Raw genomic sequence first — 23430 nt, 5'->3', positions numbered from 1 at the left:
GCACCAGCCTCCATTGGCTTCCAAACTTCTGACACCCAGAAGTTCTGCCCTTTCAAAGGTATGATTCCATCCAATTCTTCAAAGAACAATCGGCGGCGAAAGTTGGAAAACTTGGACCCAAATTTTTGTCTGATGAGAATCTCATGGCCTTAACAAGTATCAAAAAAAGGCCGGCTTCCTTAGGGATCCAGAAACACAGCCCCAACAACGCCCCCTTTGTCCATCTTGGACTTCACATTTTCCAGAAGAAAGCAGTTGGCCGTTTCTGTGGAGTGTTTCGCTCTGAAGCCAAACTGCACGGAGTGTAATGTGAAGGGGCTGTTGTTGAGGTGGGCAATCAGTTGCTCTGCTACACACTTTTCAACAACCTTCGACACCACYGGTAGTATACTAATGGGCCTGTAGTTACTCCCGTCAGCAGGGTCGCCTGATTTAAAGATGGCCGTTATTATGGCCGACTTCCATACCCTTGGAAACACCCGAGACCAATAGATGTGTTGGTGACCTTAGTAATGGGGACAATGAGTGACTCTTTGTAGTTTTTAGGAAAGGTAGAGTCCAGCTCAAACACATATTTGGCTTTAGAGTTCATTAGTGAGCTAATCACCTTGTTCACCTTTGACTCAGAAACCTGCCTTATGATGAAGACAGGTTGAGTGTCATTTAGTAGCACTGAGCCCCAGAAACCAGTGGAGGGGTTCTGTGTCAGTACCCTGACAGAGTCAATAAAGTAGGAATTGAAGGCTATTGCTATTTCGACTGCATCCTGTGTTAGATTGTTATTCACCATGATTTCTAGTCTTCTTGCAGTGTTCCTATGGTCTTTCTCTGTTAACTTTTTTAGATTCTCCCAGATCAATTTAGAATTTCCCTTTGCTTCACCAATTATGTTAATAAAAAAAGTTCGCCTTGGCCTGTCCGATTTCTTTCATCACCTTATTTCTCAACATGGTAAACCTACGTCMGTCATGCTCTAAMTRGGATCTTAGGGCTATTTTTAGAGCATAATCTCGTTCTTTCATCAACTTCCAGATTTCTCCATTTAGCCAAGGAAGAGTGCTCTTTTGGCCAGGTTTGGTTTTGATTTTCTTTAGGAAACAATTTAATGTAGTCTGGATTGTGGATAGAAAAACTTGACTATCAGCTTCCACGTCTGTATAGGACAAGAGATCCTTCCAGTTAATTCCCTTAATTGCGTTTTCAAAATAGTTTAATTCACTCTTAGGTATTAATGACCTAAGGCTCGTATTTCTGTGTGTTATTATGTTATAATTAAGTCTATGATTTGATATTTGATAGAGCAGTCTGGGTGAGCGGTGGTAGGCAGCAGCAGGCTCATAAGCATTCATTCAAACAGCACTTTCGTGCGTTTGCCAGCAGCTCTTCGCAATGCTTCAAGTATTGCACTGTTTATGACTTCAAGCCTATCAACTCCCGAGATTAGGCTGGTGTAACCGATGTGAAATGGCTAGCTAGTTAGCGGGGTGCGCGCTAATAGCGTTTCAATCGGTGACGCCACTCGCTCTGAGACTTGGAGTAGTTGTTCCCCTTGCTCTGCAAGGGCCGCGGCTTTTGTGGAGCGATGGGTAACGATGCTTCGAGGGTGGCTGTTGTCGATATGTTCCTGGTTTGAGCCCAGGTAGGGGCGAGGAGAGGGACGGAAGCTATACTGTTACACTGGCAATACTAAAGTGCCTATAAGAACATCCAATAGTCAAAGGTGTATGAAATACAAATGGTATAGAGAGAAATAGTCCTATAATTCCTATAATAACTACAACCTAAAACTTCTTACCTGGGAATATTGAAGACTCATGTTAAAAGGAACCACCAGCTTTCATATGTTCTCATGTTCTGAGCAAGGAACTTAAACGTTAGCTTTCTTACATGGCACATATTGCACTTTTACTTTCTTCTCCAACACTGTGTTTTTGCATTATTTAAACCAAATTGAACATGTTTCATTATTTATCTGAGGCTAAATTGATTTTATTGATGTATTATATTAAGTTAAAATAAGTGTTCATTCAGTATTGTTGTAATTGTCATTATTACAAATAAATTAATTAATCGGCTGATTAATCGGTATCGGCTTTTTTGTGGTCCTCCAATAATCGGTATCGGTATCGGCTTTTTTGTGGTCCTCCAATAATCGGTATCGGTATCGGCTTTTTTGTGGTCCTCCAATAATCGGTATCGGTATCGGCGTTGAAAAATCTTAATCGGTCAGCCTCTAATTAGGATCTGGCAAAAAATTATTGAATCAGTTATAGATCCAATTGCCTTTTAAATTGAGACTCTGCATGCAGAATTCTGCAAAAATATCCTCCGTGTACAACGTAAAACACCAAATAATGAATGCAGAACAGAATTAGGCCGATACTCGCTAATGATCAAAATCCAGAAAAGAGCCGTTAAATTCTGCAACCACCTAAAAAGTGATTCCCAAACCTTCCATAACAAAGCCATCACCCACAGAGAGATGAACCTGGAGAAGAGCAAGCTAGTCCTGGGGCTCTGTTCATAAACACAAACAGACCCCACAGAGCCCCAGGAAAGCAACACAATTAGACCCAACCAAATCATGAGAAAACAAAAAGATAATTACTTTACACATTGGAAAGAATTAACAAAAAACCAGAGCAAACTAGAATGCTATTTGGCCCTAAACAGAGAGTACACAGTGGAAGAATACCTGACCACAGCGACTGACCCAAACTTAAGGAAAGCTTTGACTATGTACAGACTCAGTGAGCGTAGCCTTGCTATTGAGAAAGGCCGCTGTAGGCAGACATGGCTCTCAAGAGAAGACAGGCTATGTGCACACTGCCCACAAAATGAGGTGGAAACTAAGCTGCACTTCCTAACCTCCTGCCCAATGTATGACCATATTAGAGACACATATTTCCCTCAGATTACACAGATCCTCAATAAATTCGAAAACAAACCTAATTTTGATAAACTCCCATATCTACTGGGTGAAATACCACAGTGTGCCATCACAGCAGCAAGATGTGTGACCTGTTGCCACAAGAAAAGGGCAACCAGTGAAGAACAAACACCATTGTAAATACAACCCATATTTATGTTGATTTATTTTCCCTTTTGTACTTTAACTATTTGCACATCGTTACGACAATGTATATAGACATAATATGACATTTGAAATGTCTTTATTCTTTTTGAACTTTTGTGAGTGTAATGTTTACTGTTAATTTTTGTTTATTTCACTTCTGTTTATTATCTAATTCACTTGCTTTGGCATGTTTGCCATGCCAATAAAYCCCTTCAATTAAATTGAATTGAGAGAGCATATTCCAAAGCTACATGATCAGGTAAGTAGGCTATAACAACGTGTCAGTTTAACCAATCAGGTAATAGTCACTATGTAGTATATTAGCATCCTATAGGCTACTATCCAACACACTACACTACCTCCCATGTATCACCCTATTGACCTTGCTCGCACACAGCCATGCCTAAACTATATAGATAACCTGTTTGGGTTAGAGACAACTTATGCTTGATCCGAAATGTGTTCGGAGGCGTCCAATGGATGGTTTGACGCGAAGCGGAGCCTCCAGAGGCAAGCAGAGGACACATTGAGCTCRGGACCATGCGCCTCTCAAATGTTGTATCAATGTGGAGGCCTCCGTATAGCTCCGCATTGACATGATTAGTTGACCGTAGTGGGAGGGCGGTAGGTCCTGTATAAACGCAAACTCACTTCCTTCACATRTTCCTTCACAACACTAATGTGCTGCTCGACAAAGAGCAGGTATGCTTGCCCTGACTTCTGCAGAGGCCGTACCACTAAATGCTGGATGGCCAATGCAGAAATCGGATTGACCATGTAACACCTTTCAGCCGCGATCATGCAGAGTAAACATCCCAGCACAGAATGAAACTATAAAAAAATAAACTCTCTCTTACCATGAAGCCATCAGTGTCCAGTCGGTCTGGGTTTTATCCGGTATGTTCTCAGTTCCCTTTCCCAGTAAATATTCTGTTCAGTCGGTAATATCAAGCACGCAGCGCAGCTAGTAAGAGATGACAGGTATTTGATCACTGCAGCCGCAGCACGCGCTCAACGTGCACCCTGCTGCGAACGAGGGGAGACCGTACCTCCAGCTCGACCTGACCTTCACAGACCTGAGACGTCTTTACCTTCACAGACCTGAGACAGCGGGACAGACAAGAGACAGACAGAGACAACTTCTGAGTTCCCATAGCAAGTCCTGTCTGTCCATGGGTTTCCCATACTGTAGAATCAACCTACTCAGATCTTTACGGTAGCCTACAGTTCCCTATTTGTTGCTGCATAGATGTAAGTACGGTATTTTAGGGCAGCAGTGTTGTGGAGACTTAGAAGACAAAACTCTGACTAGTCGGTTGGGCTGATGTGAATCCGCATATTACTGCGTTCATCTGTGGCGCGACTCGCGCCTGCGCCCCGCCACAGAGCAGGGCGGCCGGCAGATGGCGATATTGAGTCTTACCGTCCTAATGCATTGTATGCAGCGGCAATCCACTCGTATCCCCAGTGGTTCTACCTAAAACATTCTCCATTCAGTCTGCTGCAAAGAACTTGATTTCCTCCTTAACTAGATTTCACAGAGAGAAAAAAACGGGGGAAATATGCGTACTTTCTTTATGAAACACAATTTTCCATCACCATGCTAAAGTGGCTAACGCCTAGGAATGCTAGTCCCGAATGTTGCTTATAGCGTTTAGCCAATCAGGTTGCAGTCTGTTTCCTGTATTATTATTTTAGCAACAAAAAAAATACAACTTTTCAAATTGTACAGAAGTTCAATTATACACTCAAAAGGCATATTTAGCAAAGAACATAACATAGCACACAGGTTTAAGAAAAATAAATATACAGAACCAGTCAAACGTTTGGACACCTACTCATTCAAGGGGTTTCCTTTATTTTTACTATTTTCTACATTGTAGAATAATAGTGAAGACATCAAAACTATGAAATAACATATATGGAATCATGTAGTAACCAAAAAAAGTGTTAAAAAAAWCAAAATATATTTTATATTTGAGATTCTTCAAAGTAACCACCCTTTGCCTTGATAACATCTTTGCACACTTTTGACATTCTCTCAACCAACTTCATGAGGTAGTCACGTGGAATGCATTTCAAATAACAAGTGTGTCTTGTTAAAAGTTAGTTTGTGGAATTTTTTGCGTCTGTGCCAAGGAAATTGAAACTCTTGACCCGCTCCACTTCAGTCCAGTCGATGTTAATGGGGCCTGTTCTGTCCTCCTTTTCCTATAGTTCATGATCAGCTCCTTTGTCTTGCTGATGTTGAGGGAGAGGTTGTTGTCCTGGCACCACACTGCCAGGTGTCTGACCTCCTCCCTATAGGCTGTCTCATCGTTGTCAGTGATCAGGCCTACCACTCTTGTGTCGTCAGCAAACTTAATGATGGTGTTGGAGTCGTGTTTGGCCATGCAGTCGTGGGTGAACAGGGAGTACAGGAGAGGACCAAGCACACACCCCTGAGGGGCCCCAGTGTTGAGGATCAACGTGGCAGACGTGTTGTTGCCTATCATTACCACCTGGGMGCGGACCGTCAGGAAGTCCAGGATCCAGTTGCAGAGGGAGGTGTTTAGTCCCAGGGTCCTTAGCTTAGTGATGAGCTTTGAGGGCACTATGGTGTTGAACCCTGAGCTGTAGTCAATGAATAGCATTCTCACATAGGTGTTCCTTTTGTCCAGGTGGGAAAGGGCAGTGTAGAGTGCGATTTAGATTGCGTCATCTGTTGGGGCGGTATGCACGTTGGAGTGGGGCTAGGGTTTCTGGCGTGATGGTGTCGATGTGAGCCATGACCAGCCTCTAAAAGCACATCATGGCTACCAACGTGAGTGCTACGGGGCGGTAATCATTTAGGCAGGTTACCGTCCCTTTCTTAGGCACAGCGACTTTGGTGGTCTGTTTGAAACATGTAGGTATTACAGACTCGGCCAGAGAGAGTTTGAAAATGTCAGTGAAGACACTTGCCAGTTGGTCCGCGCATGCTTTGAGTACACGCCCTGGTAATCCGTCTGGAGCAGCGTCTTTGTGAATGTCGACCTGTTTTAAGGTCTTGCTCACATCGGCTACAGAGAGCGTTATCACACAGTCGTTCGGAACATTTGGTGCTCTCATGCATGATTCAGTGTTGCTTGCCTTGAAGCGAGCATATAAGTTATTTAGCTCGTCTAATAGGCTCGCGTCACTGGGCAGCGTCTGGGTTTCTCTTTGTAGTCCGTAATAGTTTTCAAGTCCTGCCACATCCGACGAGCGTCAGAGATGGTGTATCTGATAATCTATCATTTGTTTTTCAACAGGACAATGACCCAACACACCTCCAGACTGTGTAAAGGATATTTGACCAAGAAGGAGAATTATGGAGTGCTGCATCAGATGACTCCTGACCTGGCCTCCACAATCACCCGACCTGAACCCAATTGAGATGGTTTGGGATGAGTTGGACCGCAGAGTGAAGGAAAAYCAGCCAACAAGTACTCATTATATGTGGGAACTCCTTCAAGACTGTTGGAAAAGCATTCCAGGTGAAGCTGGTTGAGAGAATGCCAAGCGCTTCCAAAACTGTCATCAAGTCAAAGGGTGGCTAATTTGAAGAATCTCAAATATATTGTCTTAACTTTTTTGGTTAAGACATTATTCCATATGTGTTATTTCATAGTTTTGATGTCTTCACTATTATTCTACAATGTAGAAAATTAGTAGCTGTCCAAACTTTTGACTGGTTCTGTAGTACAGTAACTACATCAGAACAACTACCTGATATTCTCTAGATATATAGTACAGTAACTACATCAGAACAACTACCTGATATTCTCTAGATATATAAGTACAAGTAACTACATCAAGAACAATACCTGATTCTCTAGATAATATAGTACAGTAACTACATCAGAACAACTACCTGATATTCTCTAGAATATATAGTTTACAGTAACTACATCAGAACAACTACCTGATATTCTCTAGATATATAGTACAGTAACTACATCAGAACAACTACCTGATATTCTCTAGATATATAGTACAGTAACTACATCAGAAAACTACCTGATATTCTCTAGATATATAGTACAGTAACTACATCAGAACAACTACCTGGTATTCTCTAGATATATAGTACAGTAACTACATCAGAACAACTACAGTGGCGTTGGAAAGTATTCAGGCCACCTTTTCCACATTTTGTTACGTTACAGCCTTATTCTAAAATGGATTAATAAAAAATGTCCTCAGTAATCTACGCACAATAGCCCGTAATGACAAAGCGAAAACAGGTTTTTAGACATTTTTGCAAATGTATAAAAAAATAAAAAATAAAACAGATATACCTTATTTGCAAAAGTATTCAGAGACCCTTTGCAATGACACTCGAAATTGAATTCCGGGTGTTTCCATTTGGTAGTTGGTATTTTAGTAGGATCCTGTTGCAGAAGCAGCAGCTACTCTTCCTGGGGTTCCACACAAAACACGAAACATAATACAGAACATCAATAGACAAGAACAGCTCAAGGACAGAACTACATACATTTTTAAAAAGACACACGTAGCCTACATATCAATACATACACACAAACTATCCAGGTCACATGGGGGAGAGGCGTTGTGCCGTGAGGTGTTGCTTTATCTGTTTTTTGAAACCAGGTTTGCTGTCCATTTGAGCAATATGAGACTCAAGGAAGTTCCATGCAATAAGGGCTCTATGTAATACTGTACGCGTTCTTGAATTCGTTCTGGATTTGGGGACTGTGAAAAGACCCCTGGTGGCATGTCTGGTGGGGTAAGTGTGTGTGTCAGAGCTGTGTGTAAGTTGACTATGCAAATTATTTGGGATTTTAAACACATTAATGTTTCTTATAAAAAGAAGAAGTGATGCAGTTAGTCTCTCCTCAACTCTTAGCCAAGAGAGACTGGCAGCATAGTATTAATATCAGCCCTCTGATTACAATGAAGAGCAAGACGTGCCGCTCTGTTCTGGGCCAGCTGCAGCTTWACTAGGTKTTTCCTTGCAGCACTGGACCACACGACTGGACAATAATCAAGATTAGACAAAACTAGAGCCTGCAGAACTTGCTTTTTGGAGGGTAGACCTCTACCAATCTTTGCAACCATTGAATCTATATGTTTTGACCATGACAGCTTACAATCTAAGGTAACGCCAAGTAATTTTGTCTCCTCAACTTGTMCAACAGCCACACCATTCATTACCAGATTCAGCTGAGGTCTAGCACTTAAGGAATGATTTGTACCAAATACAATGCTCTTAGTTTTAGATGTTCAGGACCAGTTTATTACTGGCCACCCATTCTAAAACAGACTGCAACTCTTTAAGGGTTTCAGTGACTTCATTAGCTGTGGTTTCTGATGCTTGTATGGTTGAATCATCAGCATACATGGACACACATCCTTGGTTTAATGCCAGTGGCAGGTCATTGGTAAAAATATAAAAGAGTAGAGGGCCTAGAGAGCTGCCTTGCGGTACTACCTTGCGGTACACCAAGCTTCCATTAAAGAAAACCCTTTGAGTTCTATTAGATAGATAGCTCTGAATCCACGATATGGCAGAGGTTGAAAAGCCATAACACATACGTTTTTTCAATAACAGGTTATGGTCAATAATATCAAAGACTGCACTGAAATCTAACAGTACAGCTCCCACAATCTTCTTATTATCAATTTCTTTCAACCAATCATCAGTCATTTGTGTCAGTGCAGTACATGTTGAGTTCCCTTCTTTATAAGCATGCTGAAAGTCTGTTAATTTGTTTACAGAGAAATAGCATTGTATTTGGTCAAACACCATTTATTCCAACAGTTTGCTAAGAGCTGGCAGGAAGCTGAAATGTCTGCTGTTAGAACCAGTAAAGGCCGCTTTACCACTGTTGGGTAGCGGAGTTACTTTGGCTTCCCTCCAGGCCTGAGGACAAAGACTTTCCTCTAGGCTCAGATTAAAGATATGACACTAACTAACACCACACTAACTTTACAAAATTCAAACTTGCAGTGCTTTTCATTCATTATTTGTTTTTTAATGCATGAATATAATTGCTCACTGTTTTTCGTGGGCATTTCCTCCCTAAGTTTGCCAACTTTGCCAAATGAAGTAATAATTAAAGTAATTGACAACATCAAATGGTTTTGTGATGAATAAGCCATCTGATTGGATGAACGATGGACACCTGGGAGCCAGAAATCTTTCTGATTGAGAGGGGGTCAAATAAATACTTATTTCCCTCATTAAAATMCAAATCAATTTATACAATTTTTGACATGCGTTTTTCTGGATTTGTTTGTTGTTATTCTGTCTCTCACTGTTRAAATAAACCTACCATTAAAATTATAGACTGATCATTTCTTTGTCAGTGGGCAAACGTACAAAATCAGCAGGGGATCAAATACTTTTTTCCCTCACTGTACATTGGCGCGTTATGTTCAGTAGTTACAAAACATCCGGTGATTTTGCAGAGAGCCCAATCAATTTACAGAACTACTCATAATAAACATTGCTAAAAGATACAACTGTTATGCATGGAATTTTAGATCCACTTCTCCTTAATGCAACCGCTGTGTCAGATTTAAAAAAAACTTTACGGATAAAGCACACCATGCAATAATCTGAGTACAGCGCTCAGAGACCAAAACAACCCAAAACGATATCCGCCATGTTGGAGTCAACAGAAGTCAGAAATAGCATTATAAATATTAACTTACCTTTGATGATCTTCATCAGAATGCACTCCCAGGAATCCCAGTTCCACAATAAATGTTTGTTTTGTTCGATAARGTCCATCATTTATGTCCAAATACCTATTGTTTGTTCACGCATTTAGTTCACAATCCACACCTACGAGGCGCGGGCAAGTCCAGGCGAAAGCTCAGACGAAAAGTCATATTACAGTTCGTAGAAACATGTCAAACGAAGTARAGAATCAATCTTTAGGATGTTTTTATCATAAATCTTCAATAATGTTCCAACTGGAGAATTCCTTTGTCTGTAGAAATGAAATGGAGTGCAAGCTAACTCTCACGTGAACGCGCTTGGTCAGCTCGTGGCTCTCTGGCAGACCTCTGACTCATTCAGCTCCCATTCCCACCTTCTTCACAGTAGAAGCATCAAACAAGGTTCTAAAGACTGTTGACATCTAGTGGACGCCTTAGGAAGTGGAATATGACCCCATAGACACTGTATATTAGATAGGCAATCACTTGAAAAACTACAAACCTCAGATTTCCCACTTCCTGGTTGGAATTCTTCTCAGGTTTTTTCCTGCCATATGAGTTCTGTTATACTCACAGACATCATTCAAACAGCTTTAGAAACGTCAGAGTGTTTTCTATCCAATACTAATAATAATATGCATATATTCTAGCTTTGATGGCTGAGTAGCAGGCAGTTTAATTTGGGCATGCTTTTTCCCAATGCTGCCCCCTACCCTAGTGAAGTTAATAACCTGAACCAGATTACAGGCACTGGTTACAGTAAGAAGCTTCCTCTTGAGAGGACAGCTTGATGAAAACCAGTCAATATTCAGGTCCCCAAGAAAGTAGACCTCTCTGTTTACATCACATACACTATCAAGCATTTCAAACATATTATTTAGATACTGACTGTTAGCACTTGGTGGCCTATAGCAACACCCCAAAAGAAAAGGCTTTAGATGTGCTAAGTGAACCTGCAACCACAACACTTCAAAAACACTTGACATAAGATCTTCTCTCAGCATTACAGGGATATGGCTCTGAATATATACAGCAACACCTCCCCCATAAGCATTCCTGTCTCTTCTATAGATGTTATATTGTATCCATATATATGAAGCAAGCGATAATGTTCTATATAGAACCCATATATATGAAGCAGGCGATAATGTTCTATATAGAACCCATATATATGAAGCAGGCGATAATGTTCTATATAGAACCCATATATATGAAGCAGGCCATAATGTTCTATATAGAACCCATATATATGAAGCAGGCGATAATGTTCAATATAGAACCCATATATATGAAGCAGACAATATAACCCCTTTTTGGTTGTATACTGTATATAACTTTTATTTCTAATAGTGTATTGTAACGTTAGAGAGAGACAGTAGACATTGTATTATACATTGCAGTATGCTAACAGTCAATAACATTTATCTGTATCTCTCCCTCACTCCGTCACCATAGTAACTATGACCTGCTCCGTCTGGACTGTCTCACCTCTTGCTCAAGACCTGCTGAACACAATGCTCTAGAGTGAGTGTGTGTGTGTGAGTGAGTGTGTGTGTGTGTGTTTGTCCTAGTAGAGCCAGACACAGGGTGGTGACAGCAGCAGCCCAGCTCTCAGACCAGATGGTCCAGACAGGAGAGCACTTTACCACTCAACAATGCTAGGTTAAACCGTACAGAACACACACACAAATCAGGCTAGTCGTTTCACTGAGCAGACCACACACACACAACACACACACCACACACACACAACACACACACACACACAACACACACACACACACACACACACACAACACACACACACACACACACACACCACACACACACACACACACACCACACACACACACACCACACACACACACACACCTCATCCCTGCCTTCTCTGCCCTGTCTAACTCTCTGTCTCCTTTTCTTGACTTTCTTCCTCTCCTCCATCTCATCTCCCATCCGCCCTTGCGTCTCCCAGCTGGTGGTGCTGTCTGTGACAGCATGAAGGATGTCAGATGCTGTGTCGCAGATGATGTGCTCTCTTCTGCAGAGGAGAGAAGAAAGAGGAGAGGGGATGAATAAAACATCCCTCGCTTCTCTGCTTTCTCCTCGTTCTCTTCCTTCTCCTCTTCTTTTCAACAAGGTGCCTTTTAGCAAACTCCAAACGGGCTGTCTCAGAGCTCTACGGACAATTCCTTCAACCTCATGGCTTGGTTTTTGCTCTGACATGCACTGTCAACTGTGGGACCTTATATAGACAGGTGTGTGCCTTTCAAAATCATGTCCAATCAATTGAATTCACCACAGGTGGACTCCAATCAAGTTGTAGATACATTTCAAGATGATCAATTTCGAGTCTCATAGCAAAGATTTAGGGAGTCCCATTACTTTAGGACTCAGGTTATCCTGCTGTTTGGCCCTGTCCGGAGGTATCGTCGGACGAGGCCACAGTGTATCCCGACCCCTCCTGTCAGCCTCCAGTATTTATGCTGCAGTAGTTTATGTGTCGGGGGGGCTAGGTCAGTCTGTTATATCTGGAGTAATTCTCCTGTCTTATCCGGCATCCTGTGTGAATTAAGTATTCTCTCTCTCTCTCTCTCTCTCTCTCTCTCTCTTCTCTATCTCTCTCTTCATCTCTCTCTCTCTCAACCTGAGCCCTAGGAACATGCCTCAGGACTACCTGGCCTGATGACTCCTTGCTGTCCCCAGTCCACCTGGCCGTGCTGCTGCTCCAGTTTCAACTGTTCTGCCTGCGGCTATGGAACCCTGACCTGTTTCACCGGACGTGCTACCTGTCCAGACTGCTGTTTTCAACTCTCCTTTTATGAAAAGCCAACTGACATTTACTCCTGAGGTGCTGACTTGCTGCACCCTCGACAACTACTGTGATTATTATTATTTGACCATGCTGGTCATCTATGAACATTTGAACATCTTGGCCATGTACTGTATAAATCTCCACCCGGCACAGCCAGAAGAGGACTGGCCACCCCTCATAGCCTGGTTCCTCTCTAGGTTTCTTCCTAGGTTTTGGCCTTTCTAGGGAGTTTTTCCTAGCCACCGTGCTTCTACACCTGCATTGCTTGCTGTTTGGTGTTTTAGGCTGGGTTTCTGTACAGCACTTCGTGACATCAGCTGATGTAAGAAGGGCTATATAAATACATTGTTTTGATGGTCAGGTAGTTTAAGCATGTCCCAGTTTAGGTCACCTAGCTGGACAAATTCAGACAAGGTGTAAGAGAGCTTTTTCCACAAATAGACAGGTATTTTCCTTTCCATGGTAGCAAGATCTTATCTATTTTTGCTAACCTAAAGAAAAATGTATTATAGTGAGATCATTTCTTTCTTTTGGGATATTTATACCGAGTATGTCCACTTCACCATCAGATAATTTTATTGGTGAACTACACGGTAATGTAAAAGTTGTGTTTTTTAGTGATCCAATACGTAATATAGAACACTCATCATCATTTGGTTTTAATCTAAAGAGGTTATAAAAAGTACCTAGATCCTCTATGAGGCCGTGGAGAGATTCTAATTGTAGTTTTAAAAGAAAACATGAATCATCAGCATACAATGACACCTTTGTTTCCAGCCACTTGATATTATAGTTGGATTTTAATAGCTGACATTTCGATGGCCATAATAAATAGARATGCCGATAGTGGACAACCTTGTTTTACTCCTCTTGACAGTTTAATATTTTCTGAGAAGTAGCCATTATTTACTATTTTACACCTATGGTTACTCTACATAACTTTAACCCATTGTATAAGAGGTTCCCCAAAATTGAAATACTCCATTTATATATACATTTATATATACATTCCAGTCGTATTTTACCAGAAGCCTTTTCAAAGTCAGCTACTGTATGAAAACCAGGCCTGGTTTCCCAGATTTTTCATAGTGTTCTATTTTTTCCAGTATTTGTCTACTATTTTCTCAAATTTCCTCTATGGTACAGTTTTTATTGCTGTCRTTCTGTACTGTTAGTCCCTATATTTCCTTTGTTAATATAAACGCTTTTGACCTAAATTACTTTTGTTTTATAGATGAGTACTGAATTGCATGGCCTCTAAAGGCACGTTTAAAAGTGTCCCATACAATAAGATCTGCTGTACCTATGTTATGTCTGAAACAAGWCAGTTATAAATTATTAGTTAAGAACAAGTTGTCATCCAATAGGCTTTGATTAAATGTCCAATATCCTTGCCCAGGCGGAAATCTGTAAGAGTAATGTTAATGCCAATTATTTGATGGTCCAACCGCATTCTGTCCCCTATCAACACTCTTTGAACTTTTGATGCCAGCAAGAATGACAATAATAGGCAAGACGACTGGCTTGATTGAGTATATCTCACAAGGACCGCTAAATAGTTAGTGCGGGTAGCTATTGGTTAACTATTTAACTATCTGCATTGACCCTTTTTGCACTAACTCTTTTGACTCATCACATACGCTGCTGCTACTGTTTATTATCTATCTTGTCGCCTAGTCACTTTACCCCTACCTATAATGCCATCAGAAAGTATTCAGACCCCTTGACTTTTCCCACATTTTGTTACGTTAGAGCCTTATTCTAATATGGATTCAATAAAAATCTACACATAATATCCCATAATGACTTGTGCTCTGATGTCTGTTTCACTGATTTCTGCTCTCGTAAAAGCCTGGGTTTTCTGCACGTTAACACTAGAAGCTTATTACCTAAAATGGATCAATTGAAAGTGTGGGTTCACAGCTCCAATCCAGATGTGTTGGTCATTACTGAGACGTGGTTAAGGAAGAGTGTTTTGAATACTGACGTTAACCTTTCTGGTTATAACCTTTTTCGGCAAGACAGATATTCCAAAGGTGGTGGAGTGGCAATCTTTACCAAGGATCACCTTCAGTGCTCGGTTGTCTCCACCAAGTCTGTCCGCAAACAATTTAACTTTCAAATAGCTCTTTGTTGACTGTGGCTGGGTGTTATCGTCCACCATCATGACCAAGTCCTAAAGCAATGGCACTCCCTAAATCTTTATCAGATTATTACCAATCCCACAAACTATGACTCCAAACACCCAGAAAAGGCTATTCTCCTTGATGCTATCCTCACATATAATCCTTATAGGTATCAGTCTGGTGTTTCTGTATTGACCATAGTGATCACTGTTTTACAGCCTGTGTTCGTAATGGCTGCTCAGTGAAACGACCAGTCCTGATTTGTCATAGACACTTGCTAAAAAACTTTCATGAGCAAGTCTTCCTTCATGAACTGGACTCTGTAAAATGGGATAGAATCAGCTTGATCCCCTCTGTCAAAGATGCTTGGACCTTCTTTTTTGATATGTTCTTAACAAACACGCCCCCATAAAGAAAATGAGATTTAAAAACAGGTTCAGCTCCAAAAAGTAACCGGAATGCCCCTGGTTCTTTTTGCCCGGCTACAAAGTTTCTCCTTGCAGGCAGTCACTYAGTCCGAGGTGCTAAAGGAGCTCCTTAAACTTGACCCCAAAAAAACATCTGGGTCAGATGGTTTAAGACCCTTTCTTCTTTAAGGTTGCTGCCCCTATCATCGCCAAGCCTTTCTCTAACCTTTTTAACCTGTCTTTCATTTCTGGGGAGGTTCCCATTGCTTGGAAGGCAGCCACGGTTTGTCCTTTATTTAAAGGGGGAGATCAAGCTGATCATAGGCCCATTTCTATTTTGTCCTGTTTATCAAAAGTGTTGGAAAAACTTGTCAATAATCAACTGACTGGCTTTCTTGACGTTTATAGTATTCTCTCGGGTATGCAATCTGGTATCCGCTCAGGTCATGGATGTGTCACTGCAACCTTAAAAGGTCCTCAATGATGTCACCATTGATTCTAAGCAATATTGTGCTGCTATTTTTATTGACTTGACCAAAGCTTTTTGATACGGTAGACCATTCCATTCTTGTGGGCCGGCTAAGGAGTATTGGTGTCTGAGGGGTCTTTGGTTTGCTAACTACCTCTCTCAGAAAAAGTCAGAAAATCTGTTGTCTCAGCCACTGCCTGTCACCAAGGGAGGCTCGAACCTAGGCCTCATGCTTTTCTCAATTTACATCAACAACATAGCTCAGGCAGTAGGAAGCACTCTCATCCATTTATATGCAGTTGCTAGTCTTACACTCAGCTGTCCCCTTCCTGGATTTTGTGTTAAATGCTCTACAACAAAGCTTTCTTAGTGTCCAACAAGCTTTCTCTACCCTTAACCTTGTTCTGAACACCTCCAAAACAAAGGTCATGTGGTTTGGTAAGAAGAATGCCCCTCTCCCCACKGGTGTMATTACTACCTCTGYYGGTTTAGAGCTTGAGGTAGTCACCTCCTACAGGTACTTGGGAGTATYGCTAGACGGTGTACTGTCCTTCTCTCAGCACATATCAAAGCTGCAGGCTAAAGTTAAATCTAGACTTGGTTTCCTCTATCGTAATCGCTTCTCTTTCACCCCAGCTGCCAAACTAACCCTGATTCAGATGATCATCTTACCCATGCTAGATTCCGGAGACGTAATTTATAGATTGGAAGGTAAGGGTGCTCTCGAGCGGCTAGATGTTCTTTACCATTCGGCCATCAGATTTGCTACCAATGCTCCTCAGACACATCACTGCACTCTATACTCCTCTGTAAATTGGTCATCTCTTTATACCCGTCGCAAGACCCACTGGTTGATGCTTATTTATAAAACCCTCTTAGGCCTCACTCCCCCCTATCTGAGATATCTACTGCAGCCCTCATCCTCCACATACAACACCCGTTCTGCCAGTCACATTCTGTTAAAGGTCCCCAAAGCACACACATCCCTGGGTCGCTCCTCTTTTCAGTTTGCTGCAGCTAGTGACTGGAACGAGCTGCAACAAACACTCAAACGGGACAGTTTTATCTCAATCTCTTAATTCAAAGACTCAATCATGGACACTCTTACTGACAGTTGTGGCTGCTTTGTGCGATGTATTGTCATCTCTACCTTCTTGCCCTTTGTGCTGTTGTCTGTGCCCAATAATGTTTGTACCATGTTTTGTGCTGCTACCATGTTGTGTTGCTACCATGTTGTTGTTATGTTGTGTTGCTACCATGCTGTGTTGTCATGTGTTGCTGCCTTGCTATGTTGTTGTCTTAGGTCTCTCTTTATGTAGTGTTGTGTTCTCTCTCTTGTCGTGATGTGTGTTTTGTCCTATATTTATATTTTAATTATTTTAAATTTTTAATCCCAGCCCCCATCCCCGCAGGAGGCCTTTTGCCTTTTGGTAGGCCGTCATTGTAAAATAAGAATTTGTTTCTTAACTGACTTGCCTAGTTAAATAAATAAATACAGTTCCCTGATTTCGTGTTGCTCTACTTTTAGGTGTACTAGTTAAATAAAGGGTCAATAAAAATACATTAAAATACATTAAAAAATAATCTCTAGTCATATCCCAGTTTACCTAATGCTTGCTTTTTTAAATTATATGAGCAAAAAATATTCAATTTTATTTGGAATGGCAAGCCAGACAAAATTAAACAGGCCTATTTGAATATGAATTCGTAGGGCAGGAATTATTAAATATTAAAGCATTAGATCTCACTAAAGGCTTCAGTCATACTAAAGTTATACTTAAATCTAAACTGGTTCTCTAGCAGATCAGTAAGAAGGTCTCAACCCATGTTTAAAAATGGCCTTAACCCCTTTATTCAGATTACAACCTCTCACTTTCGGTTATATGAAAATGAAATGATCTCCAAAATATCACACATTTTAAAACAAGCCATTGAAAGTTGGTTGCAATTTTTGTTTAAAAAGAGAACAAATATTACAACACATATTACGCTAATTGTTACAAAGACATTATTTTAGATTTATTTTTAAACTGTATAATCGTTGCAAATGAAATCATAAAATAGGACTGATGGAGTTATGTCACACATGCAGCTAACAAAAATATATGGAAATGTCTGCTCTACCCAAAATTACAAAAATATATGGAAATGTCTGCTCTACCCAAAATTAAAACCAACTAATTGCAGCATCAAAAATGGAAGAGGCAAGTAGAAGGAAAGTAAGAAACTTGTCTGGATTCAAAAAATAGTGCTAAATAAAAAAGTGATACAAGTTTTATTTAAGGGCCATTCACACAGGTTTATGAACTGATACACAAAACGATGCCGATTCAAAATGTTGAGTTTTTCCATTTAAATTATCATCCAAAATTCTTACAGAATATTACATATATGGAGGATACAACCATCCCAYATTTTACAGTGAAGAGACAGGATCATTAGATCATTTCTTTTGGTACTGTGCATGTGTATCTTGTTTTTGGTCACAGGTTCAGGAAAAATTGAAATATTTACCTGGKGTTAACTTTGCAAATAGCACTGCTGGATGATCTGAAAAGTCTTAGTCAATCGATCAATAATATAATAATACTCTGAGCAAAAAATGTTATCTTTAATTTACAATCTGTTTAAACTTTGGTTCAGAACTTTTGTGAAACATCAAAGATGTATGGCAAATAGAAATCAAAACTAGATGGTGTTCGAAGATGGATGTGATTGGTTGAGTGGAGCTGAAGGGTGGGACATAAAAAAAAAGACAACTCGTAAGATTCTTTTTTATATAAAAAAAAAAAATCACCTTTATTTATTAATTAACAGGCCAGTTTAGAACAAGTTCTCATTTACAACTGCGACCGTAATCTGTGTCGGTAAAATGTATATCGGTTCAGAACTTTTGTGAACCAGCACATTTGAAAAAGATATGGCAAATAGGAATCAAAACTGGATGGTCTTCAGAGATACATTCAGAAAGTATTCAGACCTCATTACTATTTCCACATTTTGTTACGTTACATTTTATTCTAAAATTGATTAAATAAACAAAAATCCGAAGTAATCTACACACAATACCCCATAATGACAAAACGAAAACAGGTTTTTAGAAATGTTTGCAAATGTATAAAAAACAGAAATACCTTATTTACATAAGTATTCAGACCCTTTGCTATGAAACTCGAAATTGATCTCAGGTGCATCCTGTTTCCATTGATCATCCTTGAGATGATTCTACAACTTGATTGGACATTACTGAAATTCAATTGATTGGACATTATTGATTGGACACACCTGTCTATATAAGGTCCTACAGTTGACAGTACATGTCAGAGCAAAAACTAAGCCATGAGGTTGAAGGAATTGTCCATAGAGCACTGAGACAGGATTGTGTCGACGCACAGATCTGGGGAAGGGTACCCAAAAAATGTCTGCAGCATTGAAGGTCCCCAAGAACACAGTGGCCTCCATCATTCTTAAATGGAAGAAGTTTGGAACCACCAAGACTCTTCCTATAGCTGGCTGCCCCGTGAAAATGAGCAGAGAAGGGCCTTGGTCAGGAAGGTGACCAAGAACCCGATGGTCACTCTGACAGAGCTCCAGAGTTCCTCTGTGGAGATGGGAGAACATTCCAGAAGGACAACCATCTCTGCAACACTCCACCAATCAGGCCTTTATGGTAGTGGTAGTATTTTTTATACATTTGCAAACATTTCTAAAAACCTGTTTTTCTGATTTTTGTTTATTTAATCKATTTTAGAATAAAATGTAACGTAACAAAATGTGGAAATAGTAATGAGTTCTCACTGCCATACTGTGTTCGATCTTGTATAGCCATCTTGTCTCAAGAGGACCACAATGGAAATAAGTCCCAGACTTTAGTGTGTGTTATCCTCGATGATTTTATTCATGCATGTATGGCTTTTTCAAGTTTTATGTGTGCTTGTTTTTTTAAATGGTTGAATTAATAAACTAAACAAAAAAACTAAAAGGAAGCCACTCCTCAGTAAAAAGCAGATAACAGCCTGATTGGAGTTTACCAAAAGGCACCTAAAGACTCTCAGACCATGAGATACACGATTCTCTGGTCTGATGAAACCAAGATTGAACTCTTTGGCCTGAATGCCAAGCGTCACGTCTGGAGGAAACCTGGCACCATCCCTACAGTGAAGCGTGGTGGAGGCAGCATCATGCTGTCGTGTCTTTAGTATCCTTAATGTGATGACATGCTATTTTATCGATTACCTAATGTTTAATTGATTACATGATTGAATTAAATCATGCAACAATTAACCCATTAATAACCTGGAGTACCACGGAGAAGTTAATTTAAGGAGTTCCGTCTTCCAAGTGAACTCTTAGAGATCTAAAGATCTCTTACATTTCAGTCATCAATCACATTAATTATTCTTTACCTTCTATCAGTCTCATCTGAACGTTGTAAAATTGTTGGATATCTGCATAAACCCTAGTTTTCATAATTTTAAATTTTTTATTTAACCTTTAATGAAAATGAATCAGCAATATACACATTGGCTTAATTATTTATTTACTAGCTAACAAAATCAAAGAAATGCATAACAAACAAACAAATAGTAGATATTGGTTCCTAATAATGATAGGAAAGTCCCGAGTGGATAAGTCGCTCTGGATAAGAGCGTCTGCTAAATGACTTAAATGTAAATGTAATAAAGCCGATATGACGGCTTGGTAGACAAAGGAAATGGGTGGGGACTGCGAAAGAGCGGGAAAGACAAAATGGTTTGCGTACACACAGTGGATAATGGTACTCATGGACATGCTAATACCTTGGATAATTGTGTTAAGTTCATGTTTTAAGTATCCCTATATTTCTGTTATTACAGGGCTATCACTCAGTCAAGAGTGCGCCTGCGCAGGGAGTCTAGTTGTTGATGGACCTAGCCTGGAGTGGAATGGCTACCTTGTAGTGTGTTCATATAGTGTAGTAAACTTTGTTAAACTGGAACCTTGTCATTTCGAGTTAAGAAATTGTACACATGGACATGCTAATACCTTGCACATGAACGGCCGCTCAATCTGAAAGAAATTGCAATGTACATATTTACGCTTGTATGTCGTTGTTGTCTCTCTGTTGAAGACACTCGATCGTCCTGTAGAGTTCATCAGAGACTCTGATTAACTTTCCCAGAAGTCACAATGTCTTTTGTGGTTGTAGSTGGTTAGAATGGATACTTCAGAGTACCATTCAGAAATGTTCTCATAGAATAGATGCTTCGGCGGTTGTCAGTATTCTTGTTCTAGACTTGCTAAATTTCTAGCTGCAGACTAGTAATTAGACGTCTAAGATTTGCTCTTATTCTGTAGTGATCGACAGTCTCACAGTTTAACCATTTTCAGCCGTGTAGCCAAACTACAGCTGTATGGTCTAATGGTCGATAGAATTGTTGCCATTCCAACGTGGGGACTCTGTCCCGGCATTCTCTGACTCGTCCTTTGGTAGAGTTGTAGTTTAACCATTTGCAACCTCAGCTTACACCGTGGTTTGCGTGGTCTTAACCATTCGAGACGTCCAGCTTACCATGGGTCTCTTTGGCATGTTGTAGTTTAAACCACTTCACACATCAGCATCACCCGGCAMGTTTTGGTCTGGTGTGAATTTCTTCAGGAGTGGGTTTTATCCTCTGTCAAAGAAGGGGCAGTTCTATGAAAATCCATACTCTCATTTAGAAGGTTAYTATCACATTACATCTTTTCACAAATAGTTTCATGTTTAATCACATATGTTTCATAATATTTAGATGTAAACCTGACAGCTGGGAAATGTACACTTTAAGAGATACGGTTATGTGTGTTTCCTGTCCTTCATTAAAAATGAAACTCGTCATAACTGTCCCTTAAGTGTCCACGGACCATTCCCACATTCTCAAAAGTAGAAATATTGTTAAATTCTCCCATTTTGGGGATTTAGGAGTTTGGCCAAGTCTAGTTCTTTATCTCTCTCAATGCTGCATGTCCAAAGGGGGAGAGGGTCCCTTTCAGGAATTTACGACCTGTCATTAAGTTATAAAACTGCGGAGAGAGAGAGAGAGGGGGGGGCTATGATACCCCCAGGGCACGACATGACAATGCTGTGGAGATATTTTTCAGCAGCAGGGACTGGGAGACTAGTRAGGATCAAGGCAAAGATGAACAGAGCAAAGTACTGAGAGATTCTTAATGAAAACCTGCTCCAGAGCGCTCAGGACCTCAGACTGGGGCGAAGCTTCACCTTCCAACAGGATAACAACCCTAAGCACACAGCCAAGACCACGCAGGAGTGGCTTCGGACAAGTCTCTGAATGTCCTTGAGCGGCCCAGCCAGAGCCCGGACTTGAACCCGATCTAATATCTCTGGAGAGACCTGAAAACAGCTGTGCAGCAACGCTCCCACCCAACCTGACAGAGCTTGAGAGGATCTGCAGAGAAGAATGGAGAAACTCCCCAAYTACAGGTGTGCCAAGCTTGTAGCATCATACCCATGAAGACTCGAGGTGGTAATCACAGCCAAAGGTGCTTCAACAAAGCACTGAGTAAAGTGTCAGAATAATTATGTAAACTAGCAAAAAGTGTAAACTAGCTTTGTTCTTATGGGGTATTGTGTGTAAATTGATGAAAAAAAAACGATTTAATACATGTTAGAATAAGGCCGTAACAAAATGTGGAATAAGTTAAAGGGTCTGAATACTTTCCGAAGGCACTGTAGATGGGATGGGTTGAGCGTAGCTGAAGGACAGGACTAAAAACAAACAAAAGATAACTCATGTAAAATATACTGTGTTGTAAAATGTATATAGTATGTATAAGCCTGAAGTAGAAGTTTACTCCAATTAGGGGAGGGGGTGGTAGGGTTAGAGGAAAATAATAAAGAKAAATATATTTATAAACTATGATGACATTGATAGAATTTAATTGCAATATTAAAGCTACTTCACCCCTTAAACAATAAAAATATGTAAAAACTGTTGGTTCCAGGACTGATGCATCGGTACCGCTTACTGTGCAGTAGCAGAAAGAACAGTCTGACACCGCCTGGTATAGATGTCCTGGATGGCAGGGAGCTCGGCACCAGTGATGTCCTGGGCCGTACACGTTACCATCTGTAGCGCCTTGAGGTCGGATGCCAGCAGTTCCCGTACCAGGTGGTGATAAAGCCAGTCAGGATGCTCTCAATGGTGTAGCTGTAGACCGTCTTGAAGATCTGAGGGCCCATGCCAAATCTTTTCAGCTTCCTGGGGGTGAAGAGTCGTTGTCGTGCTGGTGGTAGTAGAACTGGTGGTAGTAGAACTGGTGGTAGTAGAACTGGTGGTAGTGGAACTGGTGGTAGTGGAACTGGTGGTAGTAGAACTGGTGGTAGTAGAACTGGTGGTAGTAGAACTGGTGGTAGTAGCACTGGTGGTAGTGGACTGGTGGTAGTGGGAACTGGTGGTAGTGGAACTGGTGGTAGCGGAACTGGTGGTAGCAGAACTGGTGGTAGCAGAACTGGTGGTAGTAGAACTGGTGTAGTAGAACTGGTGGTAGTAGAATGGTGGTAGGGAACTGGTGGTAGTAGAACTGGTGGTAGTAGAACTGGTGGTAGGGACTGGTGAAAGTAGAACTGGTGGTAGCAGAACTGGTGGTAGGGAACTGGTGATAGTAGAACTGGTGGTAGCAGAAACTGGTGGTAGCAGAACTGGTGGTAGGGAACTGGTGATAGTAGAACTGGTGGAAGCAGAACTGGTGGTAGCAGAACTGGTGTAGTAGAACTGGTGATAGTAGAACTGGTGATAGTAGAACTGGTGGTAGGGACCTGGTGGTAGCGGAACTGGTGGTAGCGGAACTGGTGGTAGCGGAACCGGTGG

The 23430-nt window shown here is 40.9% G+C and overlaps 1 protein-coding gene across 1 annotated transcript in view; it reads right to left on the bottom strand.

Annotated features, from left to right (window-relative positions):
* Positions 1-22802, bottom strand: part of LOC112073814 (pituitary adenylate cyclase-activating polypeptide type I receptor-like) — a 78841-nt gene extending 56039 nt beyond the window's left edge. Inside the window, exons 1-3 of the mRNA XM_024141052.2 lie at positions 22687-22802; positions 22278-22328; positions 11669-11804 (exon numbers count right to left, since the gene is read on the bottom strand). Coding sequence (XP_023996820.2) covers positions 11669-11804; positions 22278-22328; positions 22687-22802 — 303 coding nt within the window. The remainder of the gene's footprint in view (positions 1-11668; positions 11805-22277; positions 22329-22686) is intronic.
* Between the last annotated feature and the right edge of the window lie 628 nt (positions 22803-23430).

This window comes from Salvelinus sp. IW2-2015, unplaced genomic scaffold, assembly GCF_002910315.2.
Source record: "Salvelinus sp. IW2-2015 unplaced genomic scaffold, ASM291031v2 Un_scaffold2379, whole genome shotgun sequence".
Lineage (NCBI taxonomy): Eukaryota > Metazoa > Chordata > Actinopteri > Salmoniformes > Salmonidae > Salvelinus > Salvelinus sp. IW2-2015.
This window is presented reverse-complemented; position numbering and strand designations above follow the sequence as displayed.